The sequence below is a fragment of the Globicephala melas genome, chromosome 13 (genome assembly GCF_963455315.2).
Source record: "Globicephala melas chromosome 13, mGloMel1.2, whole genome shotgun sequence".
Taxonomy (NCBI): domain Eukaryota; kingdom Metazoa; phylum Chordata; class Mammalia; order Artiodactyla; family Delphinidae; genus Globicephala; species Globicephala melas.
In genome coordinates, this window is record NC_083326.1 from 74,046,510 (window position 1) to 74,061,138 (window position 14,629).

General features: G+C 42.3%; 1 protein-coding gene across 5 annotated transcripts in view; it reads right to left on the minus strand.

The window, feature by feature from the left end:
- NAA25 (N-alpha-acetyltransferase 25, NatB auxiliary subunit) overlaps positions 1 to 13,534 on the minus strand; it is a 73,698-nt gene extending 60,164 nt beyond the window's left edge. For 4 of the 5 annotated variants that reach the window (XM_060311080.1, XM_060311079.1, XM_030860512.2 and 1 more), the window contains exons 1-3: positions 13,463 to 13,534; positions 2,206 to 2,291; positions 1,261 to 1,399 (exon numbers count right to left, since the gene is read on the minus strand). In XM_060311080.1, the coding sequence (XP_060167063.1) occupies positions 1,261 to 1,399; positions 2,206 to 2,291; positions 13,463 to 13,520 (283 nt within the window). In that variant the 5' untranslated portion in view covers positions 13,521 to 13,534. Of the gene's footprint in view, positions 1 to 1,260; positions 1,400 to 2,205; positions 2,292 to 10,289; positions 10,367 to 13,462 lie in introns of those variants that run through there. The other variant, XM_060311078.2, reaches the window with a different exon arrangement.
- Between the last annotated feature and the right edge of the window lie 1,095 nt (positions 13,535 to 14,629).

Genomic DNA, 14,629 nt, shown 5'->3' on the forward strand with positions numbered 1-14,629 from the left:
GTGTGTGTTCTGTGCTCCACTATCTGGCCGTTCCCATCTATCTCCCTCTCCTCAGGCCTCCCTATTTTTTGAGACACAACACTGAAATTAGGCCAATTAATAACCCTACAATGGCCTCAAGTGAAAGGAAGAGTGCCACATGTCTGGCACTTTAAATCAAAAGCTAGAAATGATTAAGTGTAGTGAGGAAGGCATGTCGAAAGCCAAGACAGGTTGAAAGCTAGGCCTCTTGTGCCAATTATCCAAGTTGTAAATTCAAAGGAAAAGTTCTTGAAGGAAATTAAAAGTACTACTCCAGGGAATTCCCTAGAGGTCCAGTGGTTAGGACTCCGACCTTCCACTGCAGGGAACACAGGTTCAACATCTGTTCAGGGAACTAGATCTCACAAGCCGTGAGGCACGGCCAAAAAAAAAAAGTACTACTCCAGCGAACACATAAATGATAAAAAAGTGAAACGCAGAAAGTTTTAGTGGTCTGGATAGAAGATCAAACTAGCCACAATATTCCCTTAAGCCAAAGCCTGACCCAGAGCAAGACCCTGACTCTCTTTAATTCTATGAAGGCTGAGAGAACCGGGAAACCAAAGAATTCATATGACTCACTTTACTGCAATATTTGCTTTAATGTGAAACCAAACCCACGATACCTCCAAGGTATGCCTGTACTGATAATGCTGTATTTCTTAAATTGGGTGGTAGGTTTATGAATGTTCATTTATTCCACATCAAATGTTCTAGTGCTACATAAAACATATTCTTCTATAATATGTATTACTAAAGATATGTATTTCATAATAAAATATTTAAGAAATCAACAATGAAAAACTTTATTTATAGATGAAACTAGGCAGACTACCTAGGATATGCTTAGAAATAATCTGGCAGGCAGAGGGGTATACATAAAATTGATCATGTCTCAATAACTGCTGAAGGTGAGAAATGGACACAAAGGGATTTATTATGCTATTCTCTGTTTCTATGTTTGAAGTTTTCCATATTAAAAAGTGGGAAAAAAAGCAACTCTTTCATTTAGCAAATCAAAATGTCATAAATGAAATTCAAGTCCTCATTCCAATCCAAGGATCCTAATACATGTAAAATATCCACTCTGCGTACAGCCTCTGCAAGCCATGGTTAATGCATTTTTTACCTGTTGCTATCCATCAAATCATGAGTGATAAGTAAATCGGACAAACAGAGAACTCAGAAATACCCAAAAAATTAAGCAGTTTTAAAGACAATGAAAAGAAAGAAACATACGTCGATGCATCTCCCGGTAAAGAATGGTCAGTGCCTGCAGCGAGTTGTCGTCTGTGGGTTCAAGGGCTGCCACCTCCTGCGCCAAGGTGAAGGCTTCCTCTTGCTTTCCAGTTCTCTGTAAACCAATTGCTTTTAAAACCTGATAGAAAGAAAAGACAAATCAGTTTTAAAAGGACAGAAAAGGAAATATGAACCAAAGAAAGACAATTTGAAATCACAAAATAAGTTATAAGGTATGCCAACTATTTTACTAAAAATATCAGCAAATAAAGATTATTGCCAGGGCTTCCCTGGTGGCTCAGTGGTTAAGAGTCCACCTGCCAATGCAGGGGACACAGGTTTGAGCGCTGGTCCGGGCGGATGCCACATGCCACGGAACAACTAAGCTCATGCACCACAACTACTAAGCCTGCGCTCTAGAGCCCGCGAGCCTAACTACTGAAGCCAGCGCCTAGAGCCCATGCTCCGCAACAAGAGACACCACCACAATGAGAAACCTGAGCACCACAACAAAGAGTGGCCCCCACTCGCCGCAACTGAAGAAAGCCCATGCAGCAACGAGGACCCAACACAACCAAAAATAAATAAATAAATAAAAATAAAGTTCCCTTAAAAAAAAAAAGATTATTTCCTATTTCAGTCATATTAAGAATGCACAAAACAAAAAGAATACACAACATTGCTTAAAAGGACTTTGTGGGGTGGGGGGGGAAGGACTTTGTGAAAATAAAATAATTAAATTAGATAAGTCATGTCCAAAAAAACAAGCAGCTAGCTTTTAATTAAATACTCTTTATGGCATTTCATTTAAGTGATCAGGCAAATAAATGGGCTAAAAAATACTCTGAAAAACACAGTCACTAAAGAGATTAAACACCTCTTCCCTTTAAAGATTACAGTACATAACCCACCAAATGTAAGTAACTCAAGGGCAAATGAACTTACCTTAGCACAATGAAGATCCTTATGCTTTTTCAACAATTTATCTGCTTGCTGAATTGCCATTTTATTATTACCATTATCAAGATAATCTATGAAAACAGAAATTATGAGTTATTATATTCCTTCAAAAACAAATATGAAATATGCATAGGCTAGTATCAGCTGTTTCAGAAAGTATCCTAATTCGGTATTAAAAACATCTTGGAGCTGATTTTAACTCTAAATGGCTAGGATGGTCCAGAACACAATCTTAAATTTCTATAGTCATCTCTCATCCAAGAGCAATATAATCCAGTTATACTAATCCTTAATGAAGATTCAAGACCAAATATATTTAGATGATAGATGACACTAATATTTTTACCTATGGGAAACAAATGGGTTTACTAGCACAAAAATTAAAATATCTAAAAAAAAAACAACCTTTATTACATTCAAGCTTCAAATCTACCAAATGGACCACGTTCCCTCAATAAAATGTTCAGTGAATCTTACTATGCCACAGAGTTAAGAATAATTCTTCGAAGAAAAAAATAAGAACCGTGAGTGGGGGAGTAAATCCAGCAGTATCAGGAGTAGACAAGGATGTAGGGAAAGCAGCACTTTCATACACTCTGGTTGAAATAGAAACTAGCGCTGACTTTGAAGAAACATTGACTTCTAGGTTCCCTAAGCTATGCGTCCATTCCAAAATTCAAGGCATATGGAGACCTGCTATAAAATTGTGTTAAGGAAGAAAAGCAATCAATTATTATTCAAAAGTCTAACAAAAGCAAAGATTAATTTTCAGATGAGAGGATCTGAAAGAAAATGATTAGTGTTTTAGATGGGAAACAGTGGTAGCTGTCAATTCTATATATAGAAAGATGACTAAACACAGGCCAGTCCACAACCTACTACTACTACCAAGTCCCTCTTTGCTCATCAAGGTCCCAAATCAGCATAGGGACAGACAAAACATAAACAACTCAAATTAATCTGTGGACCAAATGCTGGTGAGGACATGGAGCAAAAGCAGCTCTCATTCACTGTTAGTGGGAATGCAAAATGGCACAGCCACCTTGGAAGACTGTTTGGCAGTTTCTTAAAAAATTAAACATACTCTAACCATATAATCCAGCTCCTTGTTATCTACCCAAATGAGCTGAAAACTTACTTTCACACAAAAATCTGCACGCAAATGTTTATAGCAGCTTTATACAAAATTGCCAAAACCTGGAAGGAACCAAGATGTTCTTCAACAGGCAAATGGATAAACAAACCGTTTATCCATTGTATATCCATACAATGATATATTATTCAGTGATAAAAAGAAATGAGCCCATGCGCCACAACTACTGAGCCCACGTGCCACAACTACTGAATCCCACGGGCCTAGAGCCTGTGCTTCGCAACAAGAGAAGCCGCCACAATGAGAAGCCTGCACACCACAACAAAGAGTAGCCCCCACTCACCACAACTAGAGAAAGCCTGCATGCAGCAACAAAGACCCAACACAGCCAAAAATAAATAAATAAATTTATTTTAAAAAAAAAGAAAAGAAAAGAAATGAGCTAGCAAGCCACAAAAAAATATGGGGGACTCTTAAATACATATTGCTAAGTGAAAGAAGCCAACATGACAAAGCTACATACTATACGATTCCAAGTGTATGACATTCTGGAAAAAGCAAAATTATAGGCAGAGTAGAACAATCAGTGGTTGCCAGGAGCTGGGGGAGGAATGAATAGGTGGAGAACGGGATTTTTCAGGGCAGTGAAACCATTCTGTATGATACTGTAACGAAGGATACATGTCATCATACCTTTGCAAAATGCATAGAATGTGCAACACACAGAATGAGCCCTAATGTAAACTAGTAAACTATGGACTTTAGTTAGCAATAACATATCGTATTGGCTCAGCAACTGTAGCAAATGCACCACACTAATGCAAGTGTTAATAACATGGGAAACTGGGGGAGAAGAGAGGTGTGTCAGGGTGAATAGGAAGGAACTCTGTACTCTCCACTCCTTTCCTGTAAACTTAACCTAAAACTGCTCTAAAAAATAAAGTCAATTAATTAAAAATATATATCTAATAAAAGCAAAGATTCATTTCTAGAAAAGGAACGTGAGAGTGTTATAAATGGGAAATAGGGTGGTAGATGTAGATTTGAAATACAGAAAGATGACTGAACTCAGGCTAGTTCACAATCTACTACTACTATTGGTCCCTCTTTGCTCATCAAGGTCCCAAGTCAGCAACAGGGACAGAGGAGGCACAGACAACTCAAGATCATCTATGGCCCTGGTGGCCCAGGGCCAAATAACAGAAATACACTATCATTTTACCTAACGGTTTCAATTTTTCTCCTATGAATACTTTACCACAACCTTTAACAGACAGCTACATGAACACATGAGTTTCATCTCTTTAGTTTTTCTTCAATGCACCTAATGTTGATGAGCACCAATAACGCTAGGTAAAAAGATTAAGAAGCCTTACTCTGGAGGGAATCACAATCTAGAAAAGATCAAAGACTTAACACTCAGGTAGAGAGATTAGAGAATCACAGAAATCACAATCTTGGCCTGAATACCCAAATATCTAATACCAGTTTTCTTAAGTCCTCATCTCAGCCGATAGGCCACCATTTGTCCTTACAGAATATCTGACAGAGACATTTCAGCTCAATAAATGATATCTTCTCTTCCTAATAACTTGGTGCTGATCTCATGCTGAGTGAGTTCTAAGTTACGTCTGACTCAGTCTTCTTGCAAGACTCCAGGTTCACAAAACATATCTTGAAGTCTTCTCAAAGAGCAGGTATCTTTGATGAAACCCCAGCTCTGAGGGTCTGCCCATAGATGGATCAGACCAGAGGTTAGGACTACAAGGATATTGAACTTTTCCCTCTGTTGTTGACAAGGCCCTGATATATAAATACACTGCACCCATGCCCTCTTCTGTGGGCATGGTTTCCACAGACTGCTGAAGGGGTAGAATTGGATGAGCATGTCTAGATCATGCAACTGAAGTCTAATGGAGTGGACATTTGACCCAAACTGGGTAAATCAAGTTTCTTCCTGGTAATTTGTAATTACAACACTGAAATCTGGAATCAGAAAGCTATGGACAGACTTCCCTGGTGGCACAGTGGATAAGGCTCCACGCTCCCAATGCTGGGGGCCCGGGTTCGATTCCTGGTCAGGGAACTAGATCCCACATGCATGCTGCAACTAAGAGTTCACATGCCACAACTAAGAAGCCCACATGCCACAACTAAGGAGTTGGCAAGCCGCAATTAAGGAGCCCACGTGCTACAACTAAGGAGCCCACCTGCCACAACTAAGACCCAATGCAACCCAATAAATAAATGAATATTAAAAAAAGAAAAGAAAAGAAAGCTATGGAGAACCCCATTTGGAAGGCAATAAATATTTCCAGTTTGAGATTACTAGTGGCAGCTCCAGAATCTCCATTTGGAAGGAGCCTTGGGAGATGCAAGTTAGTTAATGGGGAGTGAAAAAAAGGAGTTATCTCTTGACTCTTCATTCATATAACATTTATAAAAGAATAAAGAACGTCAATTATCTTTATCAAAAAATTGGGGGAGGGGCAGTGCTGATTAAGCTTGTAGGGGGAGGCTAATGACCTCTCCTTACTCTATTCTCAGCTTGGTGTGGCCACAAAGTCAACATGTTGGGCCCCAGGTAAACGGATGAGTAAGCAGAAAAAACCAGTTTGAAGAACCTAGCAGAGAAAAGAAGAGCCACAAACAGATAAGAGCAGAGATGAGCATCTGAGAAAGAAGCTTCAGATCCTGACAGCTTTCCAGTTTCCATCAGGCTCTAGAACACTGCATTCCTGCCCTAAGCTCCCACAAGGGTTTATAAACAACCTCTCTCTACTTGAGCTTGTGTCAAAGGGTTTCTGTTCCTTGCACCCAGAAGAGTTTTAATTTTAACTAAGACACCCCACCACATTTAGACTGCTGTCAAGGTCCACCTTCCTGGACACCTAGGTGATTGCTGATTAATTGGTTGCTGAGGCTTTTGGGAAAGTTTATTTCCATTTTACATTGCTGACTTTGTAATATAAATTATGTAGCCAGGGCTTCCCTGATGGCGCAGTGGTTAAGAATCTGCCTGCCCATACAGGGGACACGGGTTCGAGCCCGGTCCGGGAAGATCCCACATGCCGTGGAGCAACTAAGCCCGTGCACCACAACTACTGAGACTGCGCTCTAGAGCCCACAAGCCACAACTTTTGAAGTCCGCACACCTAGAGCCCGTGCTCCGCAACAAGAGAAGCCACCGCAATGAGAAGCCCACACACCACAACGAAGGGTAGCCCCCACTCTCAGCAACTGGAGAAAACCCGAGTGCCGCAAAAGACCCAATGCAGCCAAAAAATTAAATAAATGAATAAGTAAATTTATTTTAAAAATAAATAAAATAAATTATGTAGCCCTTGGAGAAAACAGGCCCATAAAAATGATACCCTAAGTCTGTTTTTTAGCCTTTTTAAAACTTACTCAAGGGTAACTGTGGCTTGACCATGAGGACTGGTATTGTTCCCTTAATATGAGGAGTAAGCCAAGTCAGCCGTCCACAAATCAGGCATAGGAAATAATAAGATGATGATGTATCAGTTAAAGCAGTGTTTTTCAAAGCATGGTTATCACTCCAACTAAAATGGTTTTAAGTGGTCCTTGCAGGCAGCACTAGATAACACGGAGAGTGAGAAAACTGACCTTTTGTAATATTTCCCTTATATTAAGGAGATAGTCTCAGTTTGGTATCAGCCTGTCATTTCTTTAACACTTGCTGATGCCTTTTTTTTTTAATGGAAAAGGAACAGGTCTCAGATTTAGAGTTTCTCAACTATCAGAAACTAGTTAAGACCTTAATAACATTGTTTTGTTTTCACTGTGTGTACTTAATTTTATGGTTTTGTTTTCTCAGGGCAAGTGACAGGTATTCCACTGATGGTAATGATACATATTATTTCTATTTTTAATTTTAAAAATTTATTTATTTTTGGCCACGCAGAATGTGGAATCTTAGTTCCCTGACCACGGACTGAACCCATGCCCCCTGCAATGGAAGCGAGAGTCCTAACCACTGGACAGCCAGGGAATCCCTCCCACTGTCTCTAAAACAAACTTCAAAATCCTTAAAATGGCTTACAAAGTTGAGTCCCTCTACCTCTGTAGCCCCATCTCACCCTTCTCTACATTCCAACCACACAAGTCTTTTCTTAGGTCATCAAGTACATACTCTCTCTGTCTATCTTTCTTACACACTCTGTCCATCACTCCTTTCCATCTGATCACCTGACTAACCTTTGCTCTTTTTTCTTTTCCAAAGTAAAATGTCACTTCCACAGAGAACCTTTTCTTGAAATGTTCCCAACAGTCGAGATGCCATAGTGTGTGCTCTCACGGTAACCGGTACTTTTCCTTCAAAGTCCTTAACACAAATGTAATGATTATGTATACTATTGTTTAAAAAACCTCTTGAGACTACAAGCTCCCTGAAAGCAGAAATCATGTCTGTGCTGTCTGGTACTCTCTCATTCCCTGAATCTACATTGTGCCTAGCACATATTAGGCTCTCAATAAATAAGCTGAATGAAGAAAGGAATACATAAATGAACAAACTGTATAGGAAAAAAAATCTTCTAGAAATTGAGTAGTCTATCAGGGGAGTGAGAGATATATACATACAAAGTGACCACAACAGGATGTTCAAAGAACCAATTATTAGTGATGGCTTCCTGCTATTAAGTTAGATTTTTTAGTCTTTTCAATTAATTTCTTAGGGGACTCCCCTGGTGATGCAGTGGTTAAAAAAATCCGCCTGCCAATTCAGGGGACATGGGTTCAATACCTGGTCCAGGAAGATCCCACGTGCTGCGGAGCAACTAAGTCCATATGCCACAACTACTGAGCCTGCACTCTAGAGCCCGCGAGCCACAACTACTGAGCCAGAGTGCTGCAACTACTGAAGCCCGCATGCCTAGAGCCCGTGCTCCACAACAAGAGAAGCCACCGCAATAAGAAGCCCGCGCACCGCAACAAAGAGTAGCCCCCACCTGCCACAACTAGAGGAAGCCGGCGTGCAGCAACGAAGACCCAACACAGCCAAAAATAAATAAGTTAATTAATTAAGGAAAAAAACCCAGACATTTAAGAGTGAAGACAGAGGGAACACAAATTTATTGGGTGTCTACTCAAAACCCAGCAAGGTACCGTTAGCAACTCCATATTACAGAAGAGGCTCAGGGAGGTAGGTTAATTGACAAAATCATAGCAGAGAGTGAAACCCAGCTCAGTCTGGCTCTGAAGGTCTGCACCCTTCATTGCCTCAACTTCTCTAGACAGAACTCTTAGAGCAAGAAACTATATAAGTACAGATAGCTCATTGATCCTAAGGAGACAAAGAACAAATTTGAAATTTATTTTTCTTTTCTTTACTACCTTGCCACAATCCAATCACTTCAGTGAACACACAAAAAACATACCCCAAATGGCCAACTGGTTTCTCCTAATTCTCAAGAAGATACTAAGTGCAGTATTTTTAATTAAAGTATTAGTCAGATGCTCTGACAGAAGCAAGAGCATGAACAAAAGAATGAAAAGGAAGTATGCACCTTTAAAACCCGATTTACACCCACCATCAGGCGTGCACTGGGGTAGTTCCAGCACTGACTGCCTCAACACCACCAGGCTAAGCCTGCTGCATTTGGTCTTGGTAAATCATCCCAAACCAAATGTGTTCCCTGGCCATCTGCCCTGCTGAGAAGGCTGTGCGCCAGTCATCACTGTTTATTAGGGGAAAAGAACATGGACAAGAATATTCTGCCCTCAGGAAAATGTTTCAAACACTCGGTTTACATCTGAGCAAATTTTTAGTAAGAGCTGGACTTGGGTGCCAGAAAGGCAACGAGAAGCCCACGCACCGCAACGAAGAGTAGCCCCCCTCCCCACCCCCCCACCCCCTGGCTCAGAGCAGCTAGAGAAAAGCCCGCGTGCAACAACGAAGACCCAACGCGGCCAAAAATAAATAAATAATTTTAAAAAATAATAAATAAATTTATATAAAAAAGAACGTTATCTGAATGAAACCATACAGTATCTGATCTTTAAAAAAATTAATGTCTTAAATAATAAAAATAATACATGTCATAGTGAAAACAAAAATCCAATAGTTCATACAGGTATAACATGAAAAGAATTATTAGTCTCTTAATCTTGCCCTATGCTCACACTACCCTCTACTCTATGCATTCTTCCAGGAATGTTCTGTGCATTAACATCTGTCTTTTTAAGTTTAAAATGTTTTTAGAATTTAAAAGTCTAAGAGCTTTTTAAACGGTCATAATTTCAGAACAGGAGAAAACAGGTTGTGCCAAGTGACTTTTCTACAGAAAGGCAAGATAATCTTCACTCACCAAGATGCCCTGCCCCGCCCAGGCAAAGGACAAGACTCACTGAGCTAACACGGCCCAACAGAAGGCTCAGAATACATACAACATCTGACCGAAGACCTGGGAAGTTTTAATAACAAACTATAACAGAATAATTACCTGGAGTCTGGCCACACATGGGAAGGGAAATGTCCTAACACACCAAGGAAGTGACTATCATTCAGGAAACACAGCTGGGAAATACGTTACACCTGATTCAGGCTAGAGCAAGACTGCAAGTCAGGAACCATCAAGGACCTACTGTAAAGCACAGCGAACTCTACTCAATATCCTGTGATAATTTATATGAAAAAAGAATCTAAAAAAGAGTGAGTATATGTATATGTGTAACTGAATCTCTTTGTTGTACACCTGAAACTAACACAACGTTGTAAATCAACGATGCTCCAATAAAATTTAAAAAACAAAATAAGTATTAAAAAAAAGACTGCAAGTCAGTAACACATATTAGAACAAAGGATCTTGTGCCATAAAAGTAAATGTGTGTGTGTGTGTATTCTAAAGACTATGGAACTTTGAAACCTCTATTTTTATTTTGCAATTCTTGCATCCTATAAAAAAATTTTTAATAAATGAATTTTTTATATTTTTATACAGAAATTCTTATTTACCTATCTATTTATTTATTTATGGCTGCGCTGGGGCTGTGCGCAGGCTTTCTCTAGTTGCGGTGAGTGGAGGCTACTCTTCGTTGCGGTGCGCGGGCTTCTCATTGAGGTGGCTTCTCTTGCTGCGGAGCACGGGCTCTAGGTGCGCGGGCTTTAGTAGTTGTGGCTCACAGGTTCAGTAGTTGTGGCTCGCAGGCTCTAGAGTGCAGGCTCAGTAGTTGTGGCGCACGGGCTTAGCTGCTCTGCAGCATGTGGGATCTTCCCAGACCAGAGATTGAACCCGTGTCCCCTGCATTGGCAGGCGGATTCTTAACCACTGTGCTACCAGGGAAGTCCCCTATAAAATTTATTAAGTGCCATACCTGACCATCTTCCAACTCTACCCATCCCCTAACCACTAAAAACATTTTAAAACAGTAATGGTAGAAGAAAGCACTAGGGCTCACCAAGTCACATGAGGATACATCTGTTCAGAACCACATAGCACAAGAGAATAATTTTAGCAAAAGGAGAAAGAATAATAAAGTAGGTGTTCTGGAAGGTCAAGGTGGTTTTCAAAAACCAAAAATGCACTACCCAAACTTACCAATTTATGAGTAAAGAGAAGCACTCTGAAGATGTTCACTAATCAACTAGCTATTTCATACCTAGACACCAAAAATAGAATTTCAACCCACCATAATTTCACAATTAATGACCCTGTCCACTTCTATCCTCAACAGTATCAGCAAGAGCTGAGGTCATAGGCAAAGTTTCTAACAGCTGTAAAATCCTAAACCTTGGCAATATAAATAATGCTGCATAAAGATCGTGATGCTGTGGGATCTGAACTCAGTGAAAGGCTGAGCTCTCCAGTGGGAATGCCTGTGTTCAAATCCCAGCTCTACAGTTTACTAGCTGCAATTCTGAGCAAGTTAATGTCTGGCATTCAGTTTACTACTATGCTCACAATAATCTTACCTACCTAATAGGACAGTTAGCACACAAATAAGCACTCAGTCAACACTGAGTGTTGTTGAACTTTTGGCTGGTGGGCAAGCACCACCATGCATAAGCATGTTCATCTGTCAGCTAATGAAGGTCCAAATTCAAGAACGACAGTGGTTTAGGGATACTAATATATTTAAACACAAAAGCAGAGGCTGTCCCAAAGTCTAGAGGTCAAAAGTCAAAAGTGCTGAAGTCAAGGTCAGTCTTTCTTTTCCTATTTCTGTCAGTTTATATTAATTGCCTTGGAATTCCTAAAGAAAGTATTTTCTTATCTTCTTCCCATGTAACTATAACAAAAGCTACATAATTCTGGCTTCAGTTTTGAGAATATGACCTATCACATCTGTTTAACATATCCTGATGTTTACCAGCATGAAACGGACTAGAGGTTTTCCTTATTGGATAGTTTCAAAACATTATTATTTCTAAGTGACTTATGGGACCCCAAAGGCATTTTCTTTGGTCCTCAAGAATAATTTTAGAAATCCAATTATTCCTAAAAGTTAAAAAAGAAAAAAATCTGCAGGCAGCTGCTGCAGAGAGCTGTAACCAGCCACCAATTGTGAACCCTGGATTCAGTTCCTACCCTCAAGCACCCTAACATATGTCATCTCTGCCCTTTAAAATGTATACTGGAGGGCATGAGAATATGTAGCCCTGGGAAAATGGAAATCCACCACTCTCCACCTACGTGACCTTTGGCAAGTCAGTGTCTCCAGCTCAAAGTGAGGTGATTTCTAGCACAGTGGTTAAAAGAGTAAGCCTGGGACATTCCACAGGGGTTAATATCCTAGCTTCATGTTAGCTGAGTGACCTTAGACAAATTACACATCAGTAAAGCCCCAGTTTTCTCATCTGTGGAAAGAAAAGGGGGAGAGAGAGGGAAGTGGGACTGGGGGAAAGTAGCCACCTCCGAAGAATGTGTGAAGATTAAATACTTAAGACCAAGGACAGTGACTGACATAATTAGCAGTCTATACATACACATTAGCTATTATTATTATTTCTCACCTCACAAGGTTGTTGTTGAAATGAGATGCAAGAGCAAAGCATCATACAAATTACAAAAAGCATTACCAATTGTACCAGAAACATAGTTATTACCCCCTTCCAAAAAAGTTAAATGATCTCAGCTATTGCGAAGAAGCCTCCATTTAGTAACATCCACGTTACAAACAAGAGGTCTAATTCTGCAAAAACCACTGAACTTGAAGCCTTCCTCACCATGAACTGAGCTAGACCAAGACCACACAGCCATCTAAGAGGAAAGGAAATACAAAAGGGACCACTATCAAATTATTGAACAACTTGGTTACTGAAGAGGTATTTCTCCCTGACTCAAATGTGTGATTTTTCACAACCGGGATAGCAAAATGCCATCAAGGTCTTAAAGCCTGAGGGTTGAGGTCAACGTTATGGAAGGGGATCCACTTAGCACGCGGAAGGCAAGCTGCAGAGAAAAACCAGAGAAGCTTCAAAAAAGAAAAGCCCTGCATGCCCCTCGACACGAGCTATTACAGTCGCTTCACCGCTATTTTGGGCCCAAGCCAACCTCCCCCCCCCCCCGCCTCGCCCCACCCCGCCCCCGCCTCCCACGTGTGTCCAGAGCAGCTGTTCCTCCGCCAAAGAGCTCTGGATTGGGATCCTCAAATCCAGGCCTGCTCCAGACTCGATCTGGGTGACCTTGCGTCAGCCCCTTCCCCTCCCGGGACCTCTGTTTCTCCATGTGCACCGAGTACAGTTAGTCAGACAACACTTTAGGCCCCGTTCCCATAGGTAAAAAGTCTTGAGCGGGGAATTTTCCCTCAAGTAGGGTGTCCCACCCTCATGCCGGAGCCAGCTTCCACCTGCGGGCAGACCTCGGGTCTCCCTTGGCGTGGCCCCGACAACGTAGCCTGCGTGTAGCGCAGGTCTCTACGAGAGGAAGTGTCTCACAGGGCTCGGCTGTCAGGCCAGCTCTGCCGACCTGCCGCTTCCCTGACCGTGCCGCTGCCACCTCAGGGCTCAAGAAAGCCAGGCCGGCGCTTACGCGAGGCCCGTGGCTGCGGCCTAGAGGCCCGCGCGGCCCGCCCCCTGTGCCCGCCAGCCCTGCTCCCGGCCCCTCAGCGCCCCTCCCGGGCCTTTGCCCCGGGCTCCGCAGCCCTCGGCGCCTCTGGCTGGCAACCAGACTGGCCCCAGGTACTCACCGTAAATGGGCCGGAGGCGCCTGTCGTTAGGGTCCTGCACATGGCCCCGCGTCGCCATGATGACAAGCGCAGAACCGCAGTGCGCACGCGCGGGGCAGGCCCCCGGGAAGGGGCTGTTAAAGGGCCAGCGCCGATCTCTCTCTGTCGCAATGGTCGCGGGGTTGTGACAGAACGCGCCGGCGCGGAAAGGGACGACACCCACACCGCAAACCCCCCGCCCCCACTCCCAGTTGTCACTTAAATGGATCCTTTTCCTCCCCTTTGCTGGTAGAATCAACCTAGCTGGTAGAAGCGGCCGTTGCTATTAAAATCCCTTCCGAGTCACATACTGGAGAGTGAGGAAAGGAGGGGAGAAAGTCTTGGTCAAAGTTAGGGCCCTGCTGCTCCTGCTTATCCTGTTTCTCCTCTGTGCTGTAGGACCAGTTAGACTTGTCTTTGTTTAATTGTTGAGAACCCGGGAACTCCTCTGGGAAGGTGACCCAGGGGACAGCAGGGGACAGAGGTGCTGATCAACAGTAGAAATCTGCCAGAAAAGTTCAAGATCCCTTCACCCCTATCCCGGTGCTCAGCCAACTAAGAAGAACCTTAGATCTATAGTAATCCAGTCAATTTATTTATCAATTATATCTCAGTAAAACTGAAGGGGAAAAGTAATTCAGTCAGTATATGCCTAGACACTGTGCTGCAAGCTCCAAATGTATTATCTCATTAATATTCGTAACAACCCTAGTATCCCCCTAGGAGGTAGATTTTTTTTTAACTTAATTTTATTTATTTTTTTTTGGTTGAGTTGGGTCTTCGTTGCTGCGCGCGGGCTTTCTCTAGTTGCGGCGAGTGGGGGCTGCTCTTCCTTGCGGTGCGCGGGCTTCTCGTTGCGGTGGCTTCTCTTGTGGTGGAGCACAGGCTCTAGGCGCACGCGCTTCAGCAGTTGTGGCTTGTGGGCTCAGTAGTTGCCACGCGAGGGCTCTAGAGCGCAGGCTCAGTAGTTGTGGCGCACGGGCTTAGCTGCTCCGAGGCATGTGGGTTCTTCCCAGCCAGGGCTCGAGCCCGTGTCCCCTGCATTGGCAGGCGGATTCTTAACCACCGCGCCACCAGGGGAGCCCCAATTTATTAATTAATTAATTTATTTATTTTAGTATTTAATTTATTTGGCTGCACAGGGTCTTA